Genomic DNA, 24,921 nt, shown 5'->3' with positions numbered 1-24,921 from the left:
ACCTCAGCATGATTACAGTCAATGCCATTGCTTTCATGGCTTCTCCAGAGGGTTAATTTTATTTTTTGTCAACACCAGTCTACCTAGACATAAGCAAAACCGTTCCAAAACCCTCTGGTTAGACAATACAGAGGTAGAAGTAAGAGTCGCAGATACCTCCATCCAGCCTTCTCCGCCTCCTGTTTCTCTCCGGCACCATAAGGAGAGCAGGTCTAGTTGGCTTCTCCCAGCACACCAGGAGTCTGTGAGAGGCGGGTGTCCTCCTTTCTACCAACCTTCAGCCTTGAAAGCAATTACTTTAGACCAGTTGGTCCTTCAGATAATAGAAAGGGGGTATGCCCTACCCTTCCTTAGGCTACCGCTACCTCCCAACCCCCACCCATCCCCCTCCCTGTTCGGGGACTATCTTTTCATCAATTTCAGTGCTGCTTCTGAAAGAAGTGGTGGGGCTGGTGCCAAAGCAGGGGATTGGTCAAGGATCCTATTCACTGTACTTCCTTATTCCCAAGAAAGATGGTGGTCTGCATCTGCTCCTAGACCTCAGTGTCGTGAACCTCTACCTCAGGAAGGAGTAGTTCATGCTGACCCTAGATCAAGTCCTGTTGACCATTGGAAGCGGGGGACTGAATACAGCATCCACCAGAAAGATCGTTGCCAAAGGTAATTCACTTTTCCACTAGATTTACAATTCTCCCCACTGTGTTGCTATACCAATAATATAGAATAACAATATATGTACACCACCTCTCCAGACCACAAACTTCCATACTCTGTCAAATGACACTGCGATTCAGTTTTGCTTCGGGATGACAGAAGAGTTTTCATTCTTGATAATCCATCTAAGCCAAATCACAGGTTGGTCAGAAAACGTCCAGCACTATTTTAGATTCCCGATTGGAGGGTTAGTAGAGGGATAACTATAATCAGGAATAAGTGTGTTGGGCATATGAACCTGTAAAGGATATTAGTGCAGAAATGCTGTAGTTGCAGGTAAGCAACATTGTTCTTCTCCACGCTGTGACTTGCTCACATGTTCTAGTTCACTCTGTTCTGGGTTTTTTCAGGCCGGAGTCTTTTCCAGTTGGGGTGGGGATGTGGTCTGGGAGCTTGCACTGTGTTCACCCCATTTTTTCTTTAGGTCTGGAGTTTTTGCCTGGTGTTTTGGGATATATTATCTGCTTATATGCACGTATATTTACCCCTTCCTTCTTCCTGCAGGGCTGTCAGCGGATTGTCGAAGATTGGCAGAGAATTCTAATGGTTCAGTCTCTAGTTGTGAGCCCCCATGAGGACATGAGGACCTGGCTCAAGTATGCTAGCCTCTGTGGCAAAAGTGGGCGCCTGGTGAGTACCCCTGCACGTGTTTTACAGCAGAAGGTGTGAAAGTGGCAGTCACCTCACTTATGAAGCTTGCCGTTTTTTAAACTCTCCAACAAGGAAACTTTCAAATGAGATTAGATTTAGCCAAGATAATTATTTCCTTCAGTAAAAATGCCTCACTTGCACAAAGTGTGACTATCAACACTCAGTCGTGAAAGTACCGCCATTATTTCAAAGATCTGCTCAGTTAATTACCTCCTGTCTAAGCTTAACATTAGAGATGAATTCCTCATCCCGTAGTTTGCCTGGTGGGCGCACGGTGCACCTCCAACATTGAGGAGGTGTTTATCTCCGCTCAATCCTCTGCTCCTAAACTAGACTAAATTGCTGTACACTTTCTAACACACATACTTAATTCCTAGACAAATATTATAAGGACAGTACATTTAGATTTTTCATTGACTGAGTATTAAACCTCTTTCCATCCTCCGTAGAAAAAATGCCGTAGAACAATCTTTTTCTGAATTTGACCATTTAAGTTGTATTTATAGCAAGCTCACACCAAATCCCCTATGGACCACTGCCACCCTATGATGACATGTGTTCCTCTTTTTCATCTTTCGTTCCATCTGTACTTTATCTCTCATGCCTTCCAACATCTCACAAACACACAATCATTACTCCTGGCATGCTGCAGCCCCGAAATCACCTACACCAATAGAATCCCCACAGACTTATCCACACCTATTGGAAGGCGTCAGCTGTAGTATTTCAACTAAAGTGTTGCACTCTGGTCCATTTAGACAGAAGATTTGCACATGGATATCTTAGTTTGTATTTTTAGGTCTCGCCTACGCAGTGCACATGCACTGCATAGGAGACCTTTAGCCGTCGTGCAGCTCTTTTTACAAAGCACATACTCGTGCTTGTGGCGGCATACGCCTTGCGGGAGTGCGCGGCGGCGCGCCACAAGCACGAGTATGTGCTTTGAAAAGGAGCAGACTCCCGCGTCCCCGCGCACGCATACACGCACGCATTTATCAGCATTAGTAAATGCGCTTCTCAATGTCCTTTAACAATTCCGCATTGCTTGCAAATTTTAGCCTTATATTCACATTGTTTTGAAATATCGCCATTAGTCAATTTGCTTCTATATCCACTTTGCTTTCAAAGCCTCAGCACAGCTTTAAAAAAAAATAATTATTAGCTATTCACTCACTCTGTGGTTCACGCACTGTCACTTAAAACATATTTGGCAGATATGAAAACTGGAATACCAAAGCAAATGCTACGTGCACGATCACACACTTTTTGGCCAGCGGGGAAGATGGGATCCCTGAATTCAGTATGCGTAACTCGTTAACAAGCAACTTATCTGAAGGGTCGACACTATATTGAGCTTACATTATTTACGTATCCCTCTCTCTATCAAACACACGCAAACACACGCACACTCTCTCTCACTCTCCCCTTTCATCCTCAACACGTTGAATATATTTATTTTATCATCTCAGATTTCTAATGCTATGTTACTAATTTTGTATTGCTCTTTCGCACCCAAAGGGCTTCTTGCGGGTAACGAGTTAGATGCATAATGGGCTGGGAGAAGGCATTGAGAGAGCCAAACATGTAGTAATATGTCAACAGGATCAAGGATGTTTAGGACGCTTGAATATAACAATACATTACACTACACTTATATATAAAATCACATGTGGCACTTGGTTTGTTTTCAAATACATTTAACCTGTGCTATAAACTAAACACATACTAACTTAAAGGGAGTCTCCAGTGATAAAAGGCACGTCATAAAACGTGTGATTGGGACTGTCTCTTGCGAGGTTGTTTGGCTGTCTCCATTTCCTTGTAAACTTCACTTTTTACCATTGCCACCATTCAGTCTGCTAGAAAAACACACCGAGAACGCGCCATTTTCTGTTCTGATGGCAGGCCATTAAACATCTGTTTTGTGATGGGATCAGCAGCAGACAGGACACATGTTGTGCTCTGTGTTATGGTCAAACTGCAGATTGAATCACTGTCAGAAGAACTTCTACTACCAGTAAAATGTATTGTCCTCAACCTCAATAGGCAAGGGGAATGTATAATTTTTTAAAGGAGTCCATGCTGTTGCTGGAGTTTTTATTTACATGCAATTAGGGTATTTAGCTTTCTCTGTGGGATAATGCACACAAAGTTAACAAGCATTGGCATAGCCAATAGGTTTCGCCTTTGGGACCTTCTAAGTGTTTAGCCATGCAACAGTTGATGTTGTTTCACCAAGGATATTGTACTGCATAACTAAATACTTATAAGGTCCCAAAAGCGAGACCTATTGGCTATGCGAATGCTTGTTTAACTTAGTGGATAGCTGTTAAGCATGTCTCAGCCATAGGGCTTTTCTGCGGTCTTAGGTCCTATGCTTCATTCAAGGTGCTATAGTTTAATTTCAAACTTAGTTTGTATTTTATTTAGCCAAGGTACTGGGAAGTAAGAAAGAAATCTGTAGGATGAAGTGCAATGAAATTGTTTGGCCGAACAGAATAGTTTTAACTATTTATATCGCTAGTAGGCATAACTAACAAAACGTTATCTTCTGATGTTCTGCTTCAAGCTACTTTTTAACCGGTGTGTCGTTAGCTGTCACACACCTCAATGAGTAGCAGTGCTGGCTTGGAGTAGCTGCTCATTTTAAGTGGCCTTTCAGGTTGAAAGTTACCTGAATTTAGCATATGCCAATTCTGGTTGATAAGGTTGCAAGCCTCAGAGCTTAATGAATGAAACATAGTAACGCACTGTTTTTCTGATTGGTGTCTTTCCTGTTGCAATTATGAGGGGGATCCTTAATTACTGAAGCCCACTTCTGCAATCCTAAACTGTTTTCTTTGTCTAACCTCCATCTTCCAATGTCATTTCGGGCACCCCTGGCTTAGCCCCTTATTCTTCTTTGTTGGTACGTTACCTGCTTGTTTGGAAACAGTTGACCAAAAGAAAGTACAGAGAGTAAATTGCCAGTTGCAGCTTTGCAGAATCAGTGGGTTTGTCAGCTTCTTTAATAAAAAGAGCTATATACACTGTTCTGTTCTCTTGCTTAAACGAAACGTCCAGGAAATGTATAGTGTCCTTGTCCCTTGTCCTAGTAAAATGATGTTATGTAAGTCTCAATCACTCCTGGAACTGAGGTAGTGAGGGATCATTGCCATGCTATATTTGAAGCGTATCCAAACCTGATTTGTGGTGGATGGATCCTCATGGAGGATTTCATCATGACCATATACCTATGTATCCTCCAATTACCCATATTCTTCACTCTCCTTTATGGTGTCTCTTGAAAAATGTCACATCCACAGATGGTGTGAGAATCTGAAAGACAAAACACATACACACTTCGTGTTGGCCCTTGATAGATTTCTTTCTACCACAAGAGGCACTTAAAAAAATGACTTGTCACTGTGGCTCATAGCCTAGGTAAACTGAACCACAACAGGAAGACACATTTTTCCAAGTGTTTGAATCTTTAAATAAAGCAAACCTCTGGGTGGTTCTGGTTACCTGCCGTGGTCAACAGAGAAAGAATGAAAGCTCGCCATCAAGCACTGGTTGTAAATCATTTGGCGCCATGGATGCTTGCACTACAGTACTGGAAAAGTCAACATACCAGGAGTGCAATAAATGCATGGTTGTCAATCTTCCTCCAGACTAAGCCTAAGTCTGGGATGACTGCTAAGTCTTCATGCTGTTCAAGAGGAGCTGGATTGCTCCTGCCAGGAGGAGAAAAGCGACCCCAGGAAGATCTGTACAACTAACTTGACAATCTCCATAGAAGACCTCTTAAGGGACCAAGGACACCCAAGATTGAGATTTTCACAGCCCAGATGGACACGAGAGGCAAGAACCGAACATCCGCAACATATATCTTCAAAGGGCTAGTGACCCTGTACGTCCCCATCAGCACCTATGCTATTAAAGTGCCTATTTCACCTCTTTACAGTACTAGGAAAACCAGTCCATCTTCAAACCTGCAGCATATGGTCTGGTTCTGTTCATCGTCCTGATTCTGAAACTATTTGAACTATCTAGCTGTACAGTTCTTGAGATATTGACTTATGATGTCACCATTGAGAGCCTATTCCTTTTTCCAGTACCATGTGGGAACTGGTGAAGATACTGCTATTATTTGGGTGTCCCCGCCAGAAAATATTGACTGGAATTCTAAAGTTAAAGTCTTGTTTACACCTCGGAACTCTATAGTGGGACTGTTGCACTGCCCCTCCTCATTGAAAATATAAGAGCCAACTGGGTCATAAACTAATTGGTTACTAGACTCCAGGGACGTAAGCTATGCCCTATGTGGATATCCATGACCCTTATCACTGCTGGCTGCAATAGGATCTTGATATACTGCACCAGTAACATCCGTGTGCTGCTCTCATTGTTTGCTTGCTGGGTTTTTGGAAGCTGCAAACAGAAGCTCAAGTTTCAGCTCACTTTGTTTGCTATCAAAACACAATCAGTATAAGGACTTTCTCTGGAGTTCTTACATTTGTATTCCTTGCACAAACCCAGATATTTTGTTAGGGAAAGCTCTTGCAAGAAACGTCAGAAAATCGAGTGTCTAGCACATAAGGATAATAAAAACATTTGGTTCTTATTTTGCCCCTGGAAGTGGGCCAAAGCTTTGCTTTTAACTGTTCTGTTTTTTGTTGCCTGTGAGTAAAATCCATTATTTTCCTTGAAGTTAAAGCACTGACTGGACATTGAAATTGTTGAAGGTTATTAATGGTTTCATATTGGATCTGCGCCTGTAACCTTCAAGAGTAAGTCTTGACACCTTATCATCGCTGCCTAGTTGAAATCTAGTACCCAAATGGAGCAGCTTGATTATCCAGTTGGAGTGCATCTGTATTGTGCCAATGGAACACCAGTGGTAAATAGCAGCATCTGTTCAGACTACTTCGCCAGGATCCCAAGAAAAGGTGTCACACTGCCCACTGGTAATCTACAGACACATAATATCCATTTCCAATTCTACTCTGGCAATGCAGCCACAGGAGTACATCTTTGCACCTTGCCCTACTTATCACTTGAACCACATCACCTCTGCCCAGTATCCACTTTGCTAGAACATTAAATCCTAAAAATCACTGCTACCTCATATGTACCTGTTCAAAGTGTGATTGCTGCACTGTGTGCTCCCTACCTCACCCACCTACATAATTTCCACGCCCTATTTGTTACTGATGTTGATAGCCAACTTCAGCAATGTAATTGTTTCTTCCGTTTATTTACCTGCCCCATCCTTGGTTGCATCCTCTCTTTCTATCTGCTTGAGCCAATTGTATTTATGATGTTTGTACAGGTGAATAGGGTTTAGCAAAACGAATGAATAACTATAAAGATAAACCCCTTTCTTATAGCGTGGTATATGCTATGTCTTTCAGACCAGAGCATAGGCTGACGTTTGTAGTGTATTCTTTGTGCATCCTAGACAAGAACTGAGGATATCCATAGAGCACAAATGACTACTTTGTGTAGAGATAAACCTCTTCCTTATAACTCTGTCTTGCAGATCAAAGATAGCTTGACATTTGGTCCATCGCAGTGTATTCTTTGTGCATCCTAGAAAGGAGTGAATGGAATCCATTCAGTACAAATGACTGCTCTGCCTCTTAATATCACCCATCAGTCCGGCATAAAGAAGTATATTACCTCCTGCCCCTGACTACATCGCTCCTGCAGCGTGTCCTCAATCGATATTTGACTGAGTCCCAAATAATATTACAGACAGGTGTTTCCTAACAAAATCTGTTTGATCCCAAGGATACATTTGTTGCCTGTGCTATCGTCTGCAGTGCACTCCTGGCAGCTAACTATAACTGACAGATTCCTGCTGCTGCCCCAGCGTGATTATTGATCTGCTGGCATCCAGAATGGACTTGTAACTCCTGACTTGAAATGTAAATATTGTTATTTTTTTTGTGACTCTACTGTTGCCCAATTATTACTTCCTTGTCATTTTAGGCATTGGCTCACAAGACCTTGGTCCTGCTTCTTGGCGTGGATCCTTCCCGTCAGCTTGATCATCCGCTGCCCACAGTGCACCCACAGGTCACCTACTCTTACATGAAGCACATGTGGAAGAGCAGCCGCAAGGTAAGGTCGTTCAGCCCTCTAAAAGGTATTTTGGTTAAAGAATTAAATGGAGTGCAATGAAAGAGACAAGAAAATGTGCCCTAAGTGTTTCTTAGGATCATCTCAGTACTGCCTCATACGAGCCCTTTAGTCCTGATTCAAGCGTCCCTAGACCTCTGAACTTTATTCTCTCCTTTAGTTTTTGTTTTGCATATTCTGAAAATCTAACCTTTCTGATAGAGATTTATAACCGCAGAATGCTCTTCTTATGAATACCCCCAGACACCAGACTGGATTCTGAGAATTTCCAACAACAATTCCTTTGTGCGTGGATAGGTGGCATCTTGCGGCTCCGCATCGTATCTTCCCGTCCTGGATGTGATTTTGGGCCACTATATCTATGCCACCCCCATGCGCTGACGTCTGTGCTTTCTTTTCTACTTCTTCCTATGCAGATCTGGAGCTCCATTGATCCCGTCACCTTGACAGAATTCAATACTTTGAAAGTTTCCAGTGTGCCAAGGATTTGTTCCCTCCAAAAACCACAGGACTCAAACCGTGCAGGGATTGTAACAGACACATTTTGGTGACAGACACAATCAATGTCTTCCTCAGGTATCTCCGCTCTAAACACAACTCAACATTGTGTGACTGCTGTGCGCAAAATAAATCAAAAGGCCTTCTTCAAACACAAAGCCAATCTTGCAGTTGCAAAACTCTGAAGGAAGTCAAAGAAGGGCCCTGTCTCGATTGAAGTCAAGGGAACAAACGCGTTCCCAATCCTGAGGCTGATTTCACAACCAACTCTCGTCAAAGTCACAAAGCTTGGCTAAGTCAAAGAAGCTCAAGAAATGCAAACACGGCTCTCCTTTGTTCCGCCACTCCCACCACCTGGAGTCAAGTGATGCCTTTGGGTACATCTATGCCGCTGAGTCACTCTCCACATTCGTACCCAATCTTGGCGTTGCTCACAATGCACCCCAACTTTCCTGGGCCAACTGTGATATCACAACAACTTAGTGAGCTGCAAACGGGATTAGACAACATCTGGAGCTTTTGGAGCGAGGGTGTACTCTGCCTGGGAGAGCTTTAAAGAGAGCACCGCCACAGCCAACTCTCTAGTCATAGCCTTGCCCGTGCAGCAGTTCCCCAAATACTTTGCCCCTTTCGAGGCTTTGGCAGGAGATACCAGCAGAGGCAACACCAGAGAATCCCTCAGCAACAGCCTGCATCTTGGCCCTTTTGAGGAGGTGGCAGGGGATCAGGCCAACGGCATCCAGGTTCCCAGTGGCAGATATCCACATAGACAGGAGTCCCACCTCTCAGAGATGCCTGTCGCCGGGACTGGGACTCAGAACACCTGTAAGCATTTTCTCCTCTGCCCAGAGTGCTGACAAAGTTCAGGGAAGACTGGGCCCAAATCATCCTAGTGGCTGTGGACTGGGTGAGTAATATGTGCTTTCCGAAACTTCTTACCATGAGCATATGATCCAACTGCCTCTTCAGGAGGACGTCCCTCCACAGTAGCACCTGAACCTGGGCAAGCCACACTTTCATGTCTGGAGACTGATGTGGCAGCAGTTGATTGCCTTCAGTCTACCTCACAAAGTAGTGGGTATCATTCTGGTAGGCAGGCTTCCTTCCAAAACTATAAATGCAGTACGCTTGTCAAGGTTTGTGGTATAGTGTTCTACTTGTAACATTCAGCCTTAAACAGGCACCATTATCTGACATTCTACTGTTCTGTCTTTCTTTAGCCCAGCAAGGCCTTGCTATGGCCATGGTTAAAGGTTATTTGTGAGGAAATAGGCTTATTTCAGGTTCAGCCCCACTTTTTGCCCCCATTTGGCCTACTAGGCAGTAGTGTGGCTTTGAAATGCCCAGAGCCTTGCTAATCAGGACTGTGCATGTGCTCTGACCCTTACTAAGGTACATGGTTGATTAGCGTATCCTCAATTGGCATAGCATGGCTTTCTTGTAAGCCCCTAGTATATGGTGCGAGGGGTACCTAGGGCCTGTGAGTTAGTGTTGTTTGTGGACAGCAGCACCAGTGAGTGTAACAAAGCAAAACCATGACTCCCAGCCCTCATTGCTGGTTGGCAGAGCAGTTACTGGAATTTTCCATTTTAAGCAATGACAAATACGCAAACCTTCTTTTTCAATATGCGTTAGTTACCTCGAAAGCAGGCCTAATGAGGCCTAAAGGCAGGGTGCATTACATAGGTTGGACCTGCAGTTTCATTTTGTTTTAGGTCCTAACAGTAAAAACCACCATTTTCGTTTTTACTCTTTAAAGGCTGGTATCCCCATTGCAGAGTTACAGGCTGACATCTCCGCCCTACTAACTTCTGTCTGGGACTTCTAAAGTTGGTACTGTAAGGTATCAAAAGAATCGCTGCATGAAATCAGATTTATTTGTTAACTCGCATTCAATTTCACTGGCGGGCAAAGTGCAACTTTAGTAGGTTGCCACTTTGTTGCCCAAGGTTTCTAATGCTCGTTTATAGCTGACTCAAAGGTCTGTCCTCAATACAGCCTTCTGGCCTTCAATCGTGAAGTTTAAGCGAATCCTAAGAAAGCCTACAAAGGTTGTGCTGGGGAAGGAGATGTTAGTTCCTTCAGGCAGGAAAAGCCACATGGGATGTTAGCCCAAAAGCCGACCTTCAAAGGGGAAGCCCCCTTTAATTAGCAAATGGCGAGCACTCACAAGAGGGGCTGCTCCTTTGTCTAGGTAGACTAAAGAGTGTCAGGTATAGCAAGAGGAAAACACTGGTCAAACCAGTTTTCCCATGGACATGCAGCCTATAGCTATCCACATCCCTAGGATGGTCTACCAAGCTCTACACTCCCAAGAAAGGGATTCAGCTATCTTGGGAGCGGTCAGAAGAGCATTCTGGGATAGCTAGATGCCAAACTACACGGGAAGTTGTCATCAGGCGGTAGGGATCCAAGTAGCCCATTGGCTAAGGGCACTTTGTGGGCATAAAAAGAGGCACCTCTGGCCCCCCGAACTCTCATCTTGACTGGATTCGGGAAGAGGACCTAAGAAAGACTGCCTTGCTGACTAAGGACCTGACAAAGAGAGGCTGCATCGAAGTTGGACTGCACCTGCTGCTCCTGGGGCTAGCGAAAAGAGGACCTTGCCAGTGGTGTCCTGCTCGTGGAGAAGTTATCACCCAAGCCCAGCCAGAAGCAGAGACTTTAAGGGTCAGTTGGCTGACCAATAAGCCATAAAAGCTAAGAAAGCATGCTTGGGCGAGTTGGCAGCCCAGATCATCGGATTGACGCTCCTCTCCCCAGCGCAGTCTGGGAGAGCGAGTCCTGATGTTCAAAAGTGTAATTTGGGCGTCTAGAAGTAGAGTTATTGCCAGAAGAAGGGTACAACTGGTTTGACTCTGACCAGTTACCAGTAGTCCAGTGGCAACTGGACTTTTGCTGGACCAAAGAGGACTTCAAGGGACATTGACCTCTGTGGCCAAAGTTGCCCCACCGGGACTGCGGACCAAGGAATAGCCCCAGGAAATCTTCTGTCAACTGCAAAGCATCTTCAGCATTCTATATCCCTTGCATCAGGACCACTCCTTAGACGTCAATGGCAAGTTACTATTAACACTAGAACTGGACTGAAGACTGCTTCTTCTTGGAGGTAACTGTTCTTTAGGACTTTTGTTAGTACCTTTGACCAGATCCCTGCTGAAGCAGGTCACCCAAAGTAACTGAAGTAACCACATTCCACTTTGACCCGAGTTTTCTTGTAAAAGTTGCAGTGTCAAATTTGTTGAATTTGCCAATGCTTATCGTAATTAAATGAAATGTTGTGATTTCCTGTTTATTCAAGTATTTATATCTCCAGAACCCTTTGGTGGAACTTTTTCATTTTGGTGTCTAAAAATGTGTTAAAATATAGCCTGTTTTCATAAATTGGTGTTGGATTTCTTGAGAGTCTTGTTTCTTTCTTCAATTGTTTCAGTGATGTTTAAATGCTTTACGTTTGTTCCTTTGTTGAAGCCTGACTGCTTCAAGCCACAGCTCCCCAGGGTTGAGCTAAGGTGTGACAAAGAATAACTGGTCCTGAGAAGTGCTGAAAGTGTATTACACTGTGAGGTCTCACAACCACACCATGTACTACACCCCATTTCTTCAAATTGACTTTCATCCTTCCTTACCCTTTCAGCCATCCCTTTTCAGATCACCAGTTTCAATTAATTTCTTAAAGGGTGTGGTCCATATGGTTTTACCAATAGCTTTTGTGATGCCTCATTGGGGCTTAATTTGGTTCTCACCTTTTGGATGTGCATTCCTTTTGAAACGAGGCACAGCTGTTCTCCACATTTGAGGACTACAAAAATTGTGTTCCTTATCGCCATTAACTCGCTCTGCTAGTAAGTGAGCTTCAGGTCTTGTCCATTCAACGGTCATACACTCTACATTTCTTTCTCCCTGGACAAAAGCAGCTTCCTACCAAAGGTAGTCATGGCCTTCCACGTAGTGAAATCCATCCCTTTACCAACCCTCTACTCTCTTCCTCATTCCTTCAAGAAGAAATAATGATAAGTTACTTACCTGTAATCCTAGTTCTCTTCCAGGGGTATCCTCATCAAAGTCATAAGCACTGAATATTCCCGCCCATGTGCGGGGACCCCGGAAATTATAAAAATTATATATGAAAACCATATATATATACAGCTCTGTATATGTATACACATATATTATTTTTTCCAAGCAAATGCAGCCCCCATAGAAGGCTAAACAATGTAGATACAATTATCCAATAATGCACCATAGGTATAAAATTACACCTAAATCTTTTTTTTTTTTTTAATGAGGTAACACACTCATAACAAAGGGAAAAAAAAGCACTGTGCAAAACACAGAACCATCAAACATTGTTAGGCTGCATTGCAATACAATACCATAGACTGAAAAGCCTTGTACAGGTAAAAACTGGCGCCGTGCCTTTAAGGCAGCCCTGACTCCAATATCCCATCAAGCCTCAGGGGTGACAGTTGGGTCAGTTGTTCTTTGCGGGACTGTAGTCCTACATACAAAGATATATTTTCTCCATGTTAAATAATACAAAACTCAAAATTGCCTGGGGAGGCGGGTGGGTTGCTTATGACTTTGATGAGGATACCCCTGGAAGAGAACTAGGATTACAGGTAAGTAACTTATCCTTCTCTTCCAGGGGATCCTCATCAATAGTCATAAGCACTGAATAGAATAGCAAGCCCACCTTCCACCTGCAGGCAACTGAGAACTGCACTATACATGGAGAAATAAACCATTGACAAATTCAGTTATTGAACAGATTCCTCAAGGAGGCTTGCCCTACTTGAGTGTCTGCTCTGCTCTGGTGTCTGAATCCAGACAATAATGCCTCATAAATGTGTGGACAGATCTCCAAGTAGCTGCCTTGCAGATCTCGGAGAGTGGGACATTATTGAGAAAAGCAGCAGTAGCAGCCTTCCCTCTTGTGGAGTGCGCTTTAGGCCGAGCGGCCAGTGGCTTCTGCGCTAGCTGATAAGCCAATTTAATGGCTGACACAATCCACCTAGCAATGGAACGCTTAGATGCAGCAAAACCTGTGCAGACAGCACCATAGTTAACAAATAAGTGGTAAGCCTTCCTGACAGCCTTAGTCCTATCTAGGTAGAACTTTAGAACGTGCTTGACATCTAAAGAGTGCAACGCCCTCTCAGCTGGCGATGAGGGGTTGGGAAAAAAGGTAGGTAAGGAGATAGTCTCGTTAACATGAAAATCTGACACCACCTTTGGTAAAAAAGGTGGGTGAGTTCTCATCACTACCCTATTCAGGTGAAAAATAGTGTAGGGCTCTTTAGAACAGAGGGCCTGTATTTCGCTCACCCTACGTGCTGAAGTGATAGCTATCAAAAAAGCGGTTTTCCACGTAAGGTGCTGCAATGTATGGGCTCGAAAGGTGAACTCATAAGTTTTGATAGAACCAGGTTCAGCTCCCAAGAAGGCGAGGGAGGCCTTACTGGGGGGTAAACCTTTTTGAGCCCCTGCAAAAAATCCTTAACCACCTGCAGCTTGAAGAATGACTGCTGCGAAGGGGAGCGCCTATATGCTGTAATGGCCGCTGAGTGAACCTTAATGGATGAAAATTTCAACCCCAGTCTGGCTAAGTGAGGGCAAAATCACTTCCTCCTGACATTTTGTAGGGTTATACTGATGTTGCATACACCATACATAAAACCTCTTCCACTTACAGAAATAAGAGTGTCTTGTAGAAGGCCTCCTAGCCTCCTTCAGTATGGTCATACACTCCTGAGGAAGGTTTAAATGGCCATACTGGAGGACTTCAGGAGCCATGCTGTTAAGCTCAGCGAGGGAAGACTGGGATGGTAAATCTTCCCCTGCATCTTGGTTAACAAGTCCGGTCTGCACGGCAGACGCTTGTGAGGTCGGATCGACATGTGGAGGAGATCCGTGTACCACCTGCCTCGTCCAGTCCGGTGCTATGAGGATCATCTTGGCAGACGAGTGTTGCAGCTTGGTCACCACCTTGGGGATCAGCGGGAGCGGCGGAAAGGCGTACACAAATGTCATTGACCAATCGATCAAAAGGGCATTCCCTATGGATCCTGGTCGATGGTATCTTGAGGCGAAGCCTCGGCATTTCGCGTTGTGTTCGTCCGCGAAGAGATCTATTTGTGGACGTCCCCACTCCTTGAAGATGCCCTCTAGTACCTCGTTGTTGAGTACCCAGTCGTCTGGATCTTGAAAATGACGACTGAGCAAGTCCGCTTTTACGTTGAGCTCTCCTGGCAGGTGCACCGCCTTTATTGAAATGTTCCTTGCTAGGCTCCAGTGCCACAGGGACTGAGCCTCCAGCGAGAGCGTCCTGGATCGAGTACCCCCCTGTTTGTTCAGGTAGTACATTGTGATGGTATTGTCCGTTTGTACTAGAATGGGACTCGTCCTGATTGCGGGTAGGAACGCTTTGAGGGCTAGGTGGACTGCCCTGAGTTCTAGCATGTTGATGTGGTACAACCTTTCGCTGCTTGACCACCGTCCTTGAGTCTGTAGGGATCCCAGATGCGCACCCCAACCCTCCAGGGATGCGTCGGTGATCAACATCTGAGATGGGGGTTCTTGATGAAACGGAAGCCCCACCTGTAGATTGAGTGGTTTTAACCACCACTTGATTGATTGCCTGGCCGCTGAGGAAAGACAGACTGGTTCCTCCCACAGTGAATTCCTTTGGTCCCATTTGTCCTCCAGATCTTGTTGGAGAGGACGCATCCTCAATCTGGCATTGGGCACCAGGAATATGCAGGATGCCATGGCCCCCAGCAGAGACGAAATCTGCTTTCCTTTGTAGATCAGGGATGACCGTCTCTCCTCCGAAGGAAACACTTTTCCTACTGCGGAGTCTATAGTTGCACCTAGGTAGTGTATCCTTTGGGTTGGTGTGAAGTTGGATTTCTTGAAGTTCACCCTGAGCCCCAATCTGTGACACAAGTTCAGGCAGTGTTCCAGCTGTGAGTGTACACTCTGAGGCGATGGTCCTTTTATCAGCCAATCGTCGAGATAGGGATAGACGAAGACTCCTGCGCACCTCAGTGCAGCCGCTACTACTGCCATGCATTTTGTAAATACTCGAGGGGCCGATTTCAGGCCAAATGGCAGGACCTTGAATTGATAGTGAGAGGTCCCCACCATGAACCTTAGGAATTTCCGATGAGACTGTACTATGGGAACATGAAAATACGCGTCTTGCAGATCCAGCGAGCACATCCAATCTCCTTGCCGGAGATGCGGATATATCTGGTGAAGCGCAAGCATGCAAAACTTTTCCCTTTTGATATGCTTGTTTAGTGTCCGTAAGACCAAGATGGGTCTGAACCCTGCTTTTGCATTTCTTTTTTGGATCAGAAAATATCTGGAGTAGACTCCTCTTCCTCTCTGCGCCCTGGGGACTTTTTCTATTGCTGATTTGAGCAGCAGGGTCGCTACTTCTTCTCTTAACATCTTGAGGTGTTGAGATGATTGTACCGGGTGGATCGAGGGAGGAGGACTCCGGAAACGAAGCGAGTATCCATGTCGCAGTATATTCAGAACCCATTTGTCCTTTGTGATGGATTGCCAATCTGGGAGATGGTGTGCAATACTTCCTCCCACCGGAGCGGTGGACGGCATTGGAGGAAGCAGGCTCTCATTGCTTTCCTTGAGCCTTGTTTCCACCACCGGCCTGGCGGTTATTTCCACGTCCCCTGGATGATCTACGGGACTGAAATTGCTGTTTCTTTTGCCCTTGTTGATCTTGGTTTTTCTGCCAGTGAGGGGTTTGAACCCTCTGCTGGTTGCTACGCCTGTCGGTTCCCCTACAGCGACGGAATTCTTTCCGTTTCTCTAAGCCCATGGCTTTCATGGTGTCGAGTTCTGACTTCATCCGAGCCATCTCTTCGTCCGCATGAGAACCGAAAAGCAAACTACCCGAGAACGGCAGATTTAGAATCTTTGCCTGTGCTTCCGGTTTCAAAGCTGTCAGCCTCAGCCAAGAGGACCTTCTGGCAGAAATCCCGTGAGCATATGAGTGCGCTGCCAACGTTGCTCCATCCGCTGCTGCGCTGATCACTTGGTTGGAAACTAGACTGCCCTCGTGCAGGATCTCTTCGAAGTCCTTTCTGTCTTCAGAAGGCACTTTTTCTATAAATCGCTGCAGGGAATCCCATAGTGATCTGTCGTAGAGCCCGAGAAGCGCTGAGGCACTAGCCACTTCAGACTCGAGGCCGCCGAGTCACATACTCTTCTGACCCAAGAGTGTTGCGATTTACTGTCTTTATCCGGCGGCACTGTGGATGATGATACCACTGAATGCGTTTTTCTGGCAGCAGCTGTAATCACCGAGTCCGGTGGAGGGTCTGCCTTGAGAAACAGGGGATCCTCGGGGGCTGGACGGTATTTTTTAAGAATCCGCGCCGGCGCGGATTTGATAGATGCTGGCGTTAGGAAGATGTCCATTACTGGTTTAAGCAACCCAGGGACTAAAGGCAACACTGGACGAGACACCGCTCTCTTATGAAGGGTCTCGAAGATGACCGAAGAGGTGGTTTCTTGAACAGGCAAGGGAATGTTCAACTTAGTCGCTCCTCTGCACAGCACATCCTGAAAAGTGGTGATATCGTCCACTGGCGACACTCTAGATGGTGGAGTATCTGTGAGTGTGGGTGAGTAATCCCTTCTGGACGAACAGCTTGACAAGGAAGATGAAGGAGACCTCCGTCGCCTTCTCCCCGATCTGATTGATTCTCTCCTCTGAGAGGTAGACCTGGATCGCCTTCTGGGCGAGCGTGAGCGCCCTCGCAATTCTCTTCCTCGAGAATGGGATCTTGCTGGTCGTAATGTTTGATCCAGAGTCCTTAGCCTTGTTAAGGACTCCTTAACTGCCTGAATCATAGAAGGGTTCGGAGGCATTTCCCTGACGGGGCTCTGAGTTAGAGCATGGCCCTCGTCTTGAGATGTATGCTCCACCGGAGGAACTGGAGAGACACCCAACAGTTCTGGTGATCCGGATCTTGATCTTGACTCTTGAGAGGCTGAAGGGGAAATGGAGATCGGACGCGATGAATCGTGCTCCGATGTGGTATATATCACCCTATGAGGAGACTTGCGTCTTGATACTTTCCTAAGCGTCAGATGAATGTGTGACATCTCCTGGTATCCCACCTCGGGGGACCGTCTTGACGGTGATAGGCCTATCACCGGAGACCTGGACTTGGACGCTGAATGGATCACCGGCGATGTGTCCTGCGTCGACGTCGAGAGCCTTGTCGTCGACGGAGGGCTTGTCCTGGACAGAGGTCTAGAACCCAAGTGGGAATTTCGCCTCGACGTCACCATCTTCTCCGGAGATCTGGAGAACTTAGACGACGGAGGCTCCTGCCTCTACTTCGACGGAGGCTCCTGCCTCGACGCTGCCCTCGATGGAGGCTCCTGCCTCGACGCCGACCTCGACGGAGGCTCCTGCCTCGACGTCGACTCCGACGGAGGCACCCGCCTCGACGTCGACTCCGACGGAGGCACCCGCCTCGACGTCGACTCCGACGGAGGCACCCGCCTCGACGTCGACTGCGATGATCTGTGCCTCGGCGTCGACAGCACCTTCGAAGAGGATCGTCTTTCTCTTGACGGCGAATCATGTCTCGACGTCGACGATCTTGCAGGATCTTTTGACACCGATTTTTGCCTCGGCGTCACCGTTGATTTCGACGTCGAACGCCTGTGCTCTTCCTGCGACGTCGACTTCTCTCTTGGTGTCGATTTTGACGTTGAGCGATGTCTTGACGTCGAACGGTGTTTTCTCGACGTTGATCGGTGATGAGCCTCCTTCGACGTTGAAGAAGGATGTTTTCTTGACGTCGAAGTCGCCGACGACGAACAAATGCGCTTCGCCACCGGATCGAGCGTCAACGTGGACTTTCGTTTGGAAGCATGACTCCCCCTGGACTCCTCACCTCTCAGCGACGATCCCGCCGCTGGAGTCTTCGACGCCGAGCCCGACGCCGATGGAGAACAGACAGGGACCAGCTGCTTCGACGTCGACCGCTCCGAAAGGCCATAAAGCCTAATTCTCTCTCTCTTTCAAAGTCCTCTTTGAAAGGTCCTTGCAGTGACGGCAGGATGCAGGAGAGTGAGACTCTGGTAGGCATACAATACACACATCGTGAGGGTTTGAAGAGGCCTTCTTTTTGCCACAGGATGGACACGTCATGAATAAAGAAGGCATTTCTCTGACAGAAAAAGTTGTTAAATTTAGTCAGAAACCACAGATAAACGCTTCCCTGATAGAGTATACCAGAGGAAGTCCAAAAAATTACTAGAAAAGTAACAATTCTTGACTGAAAAGTCAAAAAAGAAGAGAGCTGAATTCTAGGGTCCTGACAGAAGGAGCCGGAAAGAACAACTGACCCAACTGTCACCCCTGAGGCATGATGGGATATTGGAGTCAGGGCTGCCTTAAAGGCACGGTGCCAGTTTTTACCTGTACAAGGCTTTTCAGTCTCTATGGTATTGTATTGCAATGCAGCCTGCAGGCTAACAATGTTTGATGGTTCTGTGTTTTGCACAGTTCTCTTTTTTCCTTTTGTTATGAGTGTGTTACCTCATTTAGAAAAAAAAAAAAAAAAGAGATTTAGGTGTAATTTTATACCTATGGTGCATTATTGGATAATTTTATCTACATTGTTTAGCCTTCTATGGGGGCTGCATTTGCTTGGAAAAAATAATATATGTGTATACATATACAGAGCTGTATATATATGGTTTTCACATATAATTTTTATTATTTCCGGGGTCCCCGCATATGGGCGGGAATATTCAGTGCTTATGACTTTGATGAGGATCCCCTGGAAGAGAACTACTCACCTATCTTGACCCTAAGAGGGACCTTAGTTTCTACATCAAACGAACCGGAGACCACCGCCTGGACGATCAACTTTTTGCGGGCTTCTCTGGAGCAAAGAAGGGAAAAGCGGTAAAAAAAGAGAGCCATCTCCGGGTGCGTTGTTTTATTTATTAAGATCAGGTATGGACTAACCAAGAGACCGTCTTAGAAGACGTGCACACACATCCCACTAAAGACAAATCTGCTACCACTGCACTGGTGTGTGATGTGCCAGTCTCTGACATTTTCCAGGCTGCAACATGGGCGTCTACACATCTTCATGAAACACTACTGCCTGGACAGCCAGGTCTGGCAAGAGGGGCATTTTGCCCATTCCGTCCTGTAGGATTTCCTGGTCTGAGCCCTTCCACAAACCCACCACCAGGGGCTGGAATTTATTCATAAGGTAAGAAACCTGTAATTTGAAGTCTGTATCAAAATAACTTAACTTAGTTAATGCTTTTTCTGGGAGGTTTCTAACTGCAGATGCACCCTCCGCCCTGTTCTGTGAAATAGACTTGTAACATTTGTTACTAAGATCCTATCTAGAAATCGGTACACTGCTGTATCAGATTACATGGGCTTCGCCTCCGATGGCGAGGACAGATATTAGAAAGAAACTGATGTAAGCTCATGGTGGTGGTCCAGGTATAGTGGCACCAACGTCCCATCCCGGGAGGATGGTGTAGGAAGGTAGGATCTGACTGCATGGTTACCCCGACTTTTTGCCTGGTGTTTTGCTGGTTTTTGACTAGTCTGACTGGGACCCTGCTAATCAGGACCCCAGTCTATCTGCTTTCTCCCTTAAATTGACATACGTGTACTTTGGTACACTCCAGATTGGATACTGGGCTACCCTTATCAGTTCCTAGTATGTGGTACACCTATACCCAGGGCGTAGGTACCCAAGAGGCCTCCCATGGGCTGAAGCATGTATTATGCCACCCATGAGAGGCCGTGCAAAAAGGAACTGGAGGTCTGCTACTGCAACCTGTGTACCACTTACATTAGATATAGGATCACTATATCTAATAGTCACTACACTTTAAACTTATAAGTCACCCGTATAGCTGGCTTTAACAATCCTGAAGGCAGGGTGCCGGGTTTTATGTGAGATGGTGCTCCTGCATGAGTAGAGCCTCTCTGCAGCCTTTGTTGACCATTCTCTCGGGTTGCCTGTGACTCAGCCAGACATATAAGTAGAGGTGCATTATAACCTCGCGGTAAACGCGATCTTGATAATGGCTCCATAGAAACATATCGAGTTTGGTATCAAACATCCTGGAATCATACCTCTACACCAGTAACTGGTGTGGGAGGTATGATACCACCCTTCTGAAGCGATCTACGTGAGGTCACTGGTCTTACCGGTGCCAGCCTTCTCGACCCGGACAGCACAAAATGGATGCTGCCGACCAGAGACACATTTATGCCCTCCTGCTGCTGAGCCAAGCTCGAGCTGAGGAAGGCAGCACAAGAGGCATCCTGTCACAGGGAGGTGTGACCATCTCCAACTGGACAAAGGACATGGGTGTAGCCACCCCTCTGTCCTGCCCCTGCCCTAGGAGGGTTCTCGGAATCTGTCCAACCCTCCCCCGTGGGTATCAAATGGAATATCTGGCTACAGGACATTGGATTTTACATGGACAAGATTCTACAAAGAAGAAACCACTGACCTGTGACCGTCTGGACACTTGGACTTCGATGGACCTCAACTGGGCTCGACTTTGTCCCCCTCTCCGTCCGAAGCTTAGTTTGTACCTTTGCTCCATACAGGCTCCGTGCAGGTCCTGTGGTGCACTTAAGAGAACGGAAGAATCTCCTTTGGAGTGAAGGAGTCACTCCCCTGCTTCGCAGACCCCTAAAGTGCAACTGACCGGTCTGCTGCTCCTGAGCTCCTGTGGACTCCGAAGATTTCAGCAACACAGGAGGTGGGTTCCTGAAGGTCCCTAAGGTCATGCTGCCCTCTCACCGAGTTTGGCCAGTATCCCTCGTCGGGGCTGCATAACCCGAACCCCGGTGCAGCACGCCCATTTGCAAGTGCATATGGTTGTTGGCGATTCCCGACCTTGTGCATTGGACTCCGTGTAGTCCTGAGCAGTATTTGAACCAAAGAACTCCGGTCTCCTCGCACGTGTGCTCCGTGGGCTGATACTTTGCAATCTTGCTCGAGGTCCCCTCGCGACTCCTGGTCCGTAGGCCTGTGGGTCCCCCCCGAGGGTCTTCTTGATTGTTCTTAGGCTTTCCTGGTTGTTCCAGATGTGCCCTTACTCCCCATTGCTTGGTGAGTCTCCTGGACCTTGCTGGTCCACACCAAAACCTGTTTGACCTTCCTGCGTGGGTTGCTTTTGCCAAGGCTTGTTGGTGCTACCGCCGGACACCGACCCCCCTCAGCACTCGACATCCTTCGTGGGACAGCTCACCTCCGGCTCCTGGTCATCCTCGACATCTCCTGGTCCTCGTGGCTGCAGAGTCCAGCATCCCTTCTTCGCACTTGAAGCACCTGACATCGGTGGGCATTCGTCTCCCAAGCCCCTGGTCACTCTGAAGTGATCCAGACTCTGTCCCCTCTGCTTTCAGGTTCCTTCTATCGAGAATCCAAGCTTGGATTCCACCGGACCCTTTTCCCCTCCACGGCAGTAGTGCTTCTTCACGTCCCTCCATAGAGAACAACAAGAGTTTCTGACACCACTTCAGACCTATGCACCCGGCTTCCCTGGGTTAGGTAACTCTGGTACTACGGTATCCATGGGTGGGGTGGCTCTTTAAACTCTTAGGTTCCGAAGGGTTTGCTCGAAGTCCTCCTAGAAGGGTCCTTAAACTTTGCAACCGCGACTTTCCCATAGAGTTGTACAGAGCATGCGGTCGTGTTTCCTCACTGCACCCTTACTCCGTGTGTCTCCTGTGTAATCACCTTGGGTGATTCCTTGGGGTCCCAGCGATTCTACGTGCTCTAGGCACTGTCTCTAGTCAAGTCATGATTGTTATACCACTATTTTAGTATATGGTTCGGTCTCCCCATGGAGACCGCTGTGTATTGTGCTACTTACAACTGTTCTATTGAATTCGTATTGTGTGCGTGGTGTTCTATCCTCGTGTAGAGGATAGTAGATAATGTTATATTAATAAAGAAATTTTTATATAACTACTGTGTGGTTCTCTTTCATTTAGTCATTCAAGAGGTGATATTCTGGAAAAACAAGCCTGAAGGCTGCTCTCCATAGCTACCACTAGGATAGCTTTTATAAAGGTTAATTTTGACCTCATACATCACAAGGGTCGTATGGATTGGTACAGGGTGCCCACTTTAACTAGTGGACAGCATATACCAAGCCACTTTCTCACAGATGGATCCAATGCGGAGCCGCACAATGCACACGGGAATTCCTGTTGACAATTTTCCAGATCGACTCTGGCGTCTAGGAGATTAATAAGTGCGAAATCTACAGTTGAAAATCTCCATCAGAAAAGATAGAGCAAAAGCAAACACTAAACAAGAAGATAAAGCTCAGAGGTCTACAGTGTTGCAGTCAGAGATGAAGGGCTGGTATGAGGCAATTCTCTGCACTCCTGGTCATGTCTCTTATCTCTCTGAGGACCCCCTTACTCCAGTTCCCTCCTGACCTCCTTTACCTGCAGTCTCTGAAATTACCCTTGAGTTCTGACCTGGATTTTTCTGCCTGACTTCTGTCATTCCTAAAATGGGCTCCTCTGTCTGTAGACTTCCATTATTATCAGCTTGATTTTGCTCTGTTCGTGACTTATGCATGTAATGCTTATGTAACCGAGCATTCTCTTTTCTGTAGATTGAGGCCTTCCAGCACATGCAACACTTCGTGCAGACAATGCAGCAGCAGGCCCAGCATGCTATTGCTGCAGAGGACCAGCAGCATAAACAAGAGCTACATAAACTTATGGCAAGGTAGGTGCTTCTGCTCTATTCTGCTTCAGTACCCGTTCTTCTATATGAAAACTAAAACACACTTCGTCAGTTGTATTCAAGGCTATATTCTGTAGGTAAGTGCCACTTTTTTACATGGTCACCCCACTTTTTGCCTGGGAGCTGATTCCATTTTGACAGACGTTAACTGGGTTCCTGCTAAACAGGCCCTCAGTTCAGATCTCTTTCCCTAAAACTGTACAATTGTTCCCCAATTGGCAGTTCCTTAAGTACCCCCTGTAAGTCCCTAGTAAATAGTACCCCCTGGTACATAGGTCATGGGGTACTAAAGTGGATCCCCTAGGACTGCAGCACGGATTGTGCCACCCTAAGAGATCCCTCATGACCAGCTTGCAAACTGCCATTGCAGGCTGCTTGCCATGGTGAAGACATGACATGACACACCCCCTGTGTGCCGAGTCTGCAGACACTGCATGCAATATAGGTAAGTCACCCCAACAGCAGGCCTTATGTCCCTAAGGCAGGGTGCTCTATGCTACATGTGTAGACATATCTGCATGAGCAGATATGCCCCTGTGATGTCTGTCGATTCTTAGATATTACAAGTGAGCAAGGAAGCCATTTTGAGTACATGTGCAGCAGACTGGTAAATAAGAGTTCCCTAGCTACACAATGGCTTCACTGAAACCAGAGATGTTTCTTATCGAACATCTCCTATTATTAAACTCACACTGATTCCAGTGATGGATTTATTAATACATGCACCCAGAGGTCGCCTTAGAGGTACCCCCCTGAAAATCTCTTTTTGCTTTCTGACCTGTTTTTGATGGTATGCTGGACTTCCTTTTTGCTGGTTTAGTGTCTGTGCACTTTTTCGCTGCTATTCAGTGCCAAAGTGCAAGTTCTCCTGCTGTAAATTGTGTTATGATTGGTTTTCCATGATTGGAATATTTGATTTACGAGTAAGTCCCTAGTACAGTGCACTGTGTGTGACCAGGGCCAAATGCTACTAGTAGGCTTGCAGCACTGGTTGTGCCACCCACACAAGAAGCCTTTCAGAGGTGTGTCAGACCTGCCACTGCAGTGTCTGCATGCAGTTTTTATTGCTATGTTGACCTGGCAGGTGCACCCACCTGCCAGGCCCTAACCTTTCCTTTTCCTACATGTAAGGCACCCCTCAGGTAGGTCCAAAGTACTCCCATGGGCAGGGTGTAGTGCATATGAAAGGTAGGATATGTACTGGTGTGTTTTACAAGTTCCGATAGTGAAATACTGTGTATTTCGTTTTTCACTGTTAAAAGACTGTCTCTCCCATAGGCTATAATGCGAGCTGCCTTGTAACATCATACAGGCGTAGCTTTCCACTATGACAAGATAGAGAAATGGAGTTTAGGCTTCCTGAACTCAGAATTTAAGAATACTTCTTTTAGTGAAGATGGTTTTTATATTTTGTGTTTGTAAATGCCACTTTTAGAAAGTATACATTTTCTTGTTTAATGATCCTGTGTGCCTCTGCCTGTTTGTGTATTCACCGTCTGGGTTGAGAGTAACAAGAGCTGGAGATGTGCATTCACACTAGACAGGCACAAGGGGGAGGTTGAGGTGTGTTGTGTCTTTCCTCGGTGACTTATAGCCAGGCTGAATAGACCTGGCTGTATTTAGAGTAGTGAGAGTAGTTGACGCTTGTACCTGAATGGACTGTAGCGGCCTCTCACAAAGCTGTCTCTCCCCCCTTCCAGGAGTGAACCTGGCCTGAGCCAGGCACAACTGGTTGATGTATGTCGGAGTCCCCTTGTTGGTCCAACTTCAAAGGGGAATGTGGTAAAAATATTGAGGCCCTGACCCCAGAACTCTGGAACTCTTTGAGATTAAGGAACCTGCCAAGAAGAAGAGCTGGAGAAGCTGTGAGGAGAGACTACCACTTTAATGTGTGCTTTGCTTGTTGGTCTGCAGTGGCTGCTTCTGTCTTGGGCAGTGAAAGAACTGGACTGAACATTCTACAACTTCTTAATCTGAGTATCTCCGAGGGCTTGAGGTAAAGCTTGCCCCTTTTCAAGAAGTCTCAGAAACAGCAGAGACTTTGCCTTCCTCTGGGTACCTGCATCTGGAACGGTGTGTTTCAGCTGCGACAGAGGGAAAAGGCAATCCAACGCCGTCA

The 24,921-nt window shown here is 46.3% G+C and overlaps 1 protein-coding gene across 2 annotated transcripts in view; it reads left to right on the top strand.

The window, feature by feature from the left end:
• Positions 1–24,921, top strand: part of MTOR (mechanistic target of rapamycin kinase) — a 1,008,697-nt gene that overhangs the window by 666,802 nt on the left and 316,974 nt on the right. For both annotated transcript variants that reach the window (XM_085609875.1, XM_085609873.1), the window contains 3 exons: positions 1,219–1,344; positions 7,342–7,473; positions 22,669–22,784. In XM_085609875.1, coding sequence (XP_085466001.1) covers positions 1,219–1,344; positions 7,342–7,473; positions 22,669–22,784 — 374 coding nt within the window. The remainder of the gene's footprint in view (positions 1–1,218; positions 1,345–7,341; positions 7,474–22,668; positions 22,785–24,921) is intronic.

Source organism: Triturus cristatus, chromosome 1_2, assembly GCF_964204655.1.
Source record: "Triturus cristatus chromosome 1_2, aTriCri1.1, whole genome shotgun sequence".
NCBI lineage: Eukaryota > Metazoa > Chordata > Amphibia > Caudata > Salamandridae > Triturus > Triturus cristatus.
The sequence above is the reverse complement of the archived record's forward strand: the minus strand, read 5'-3'. Positions and strand labels throughout refer to the sequence as shown.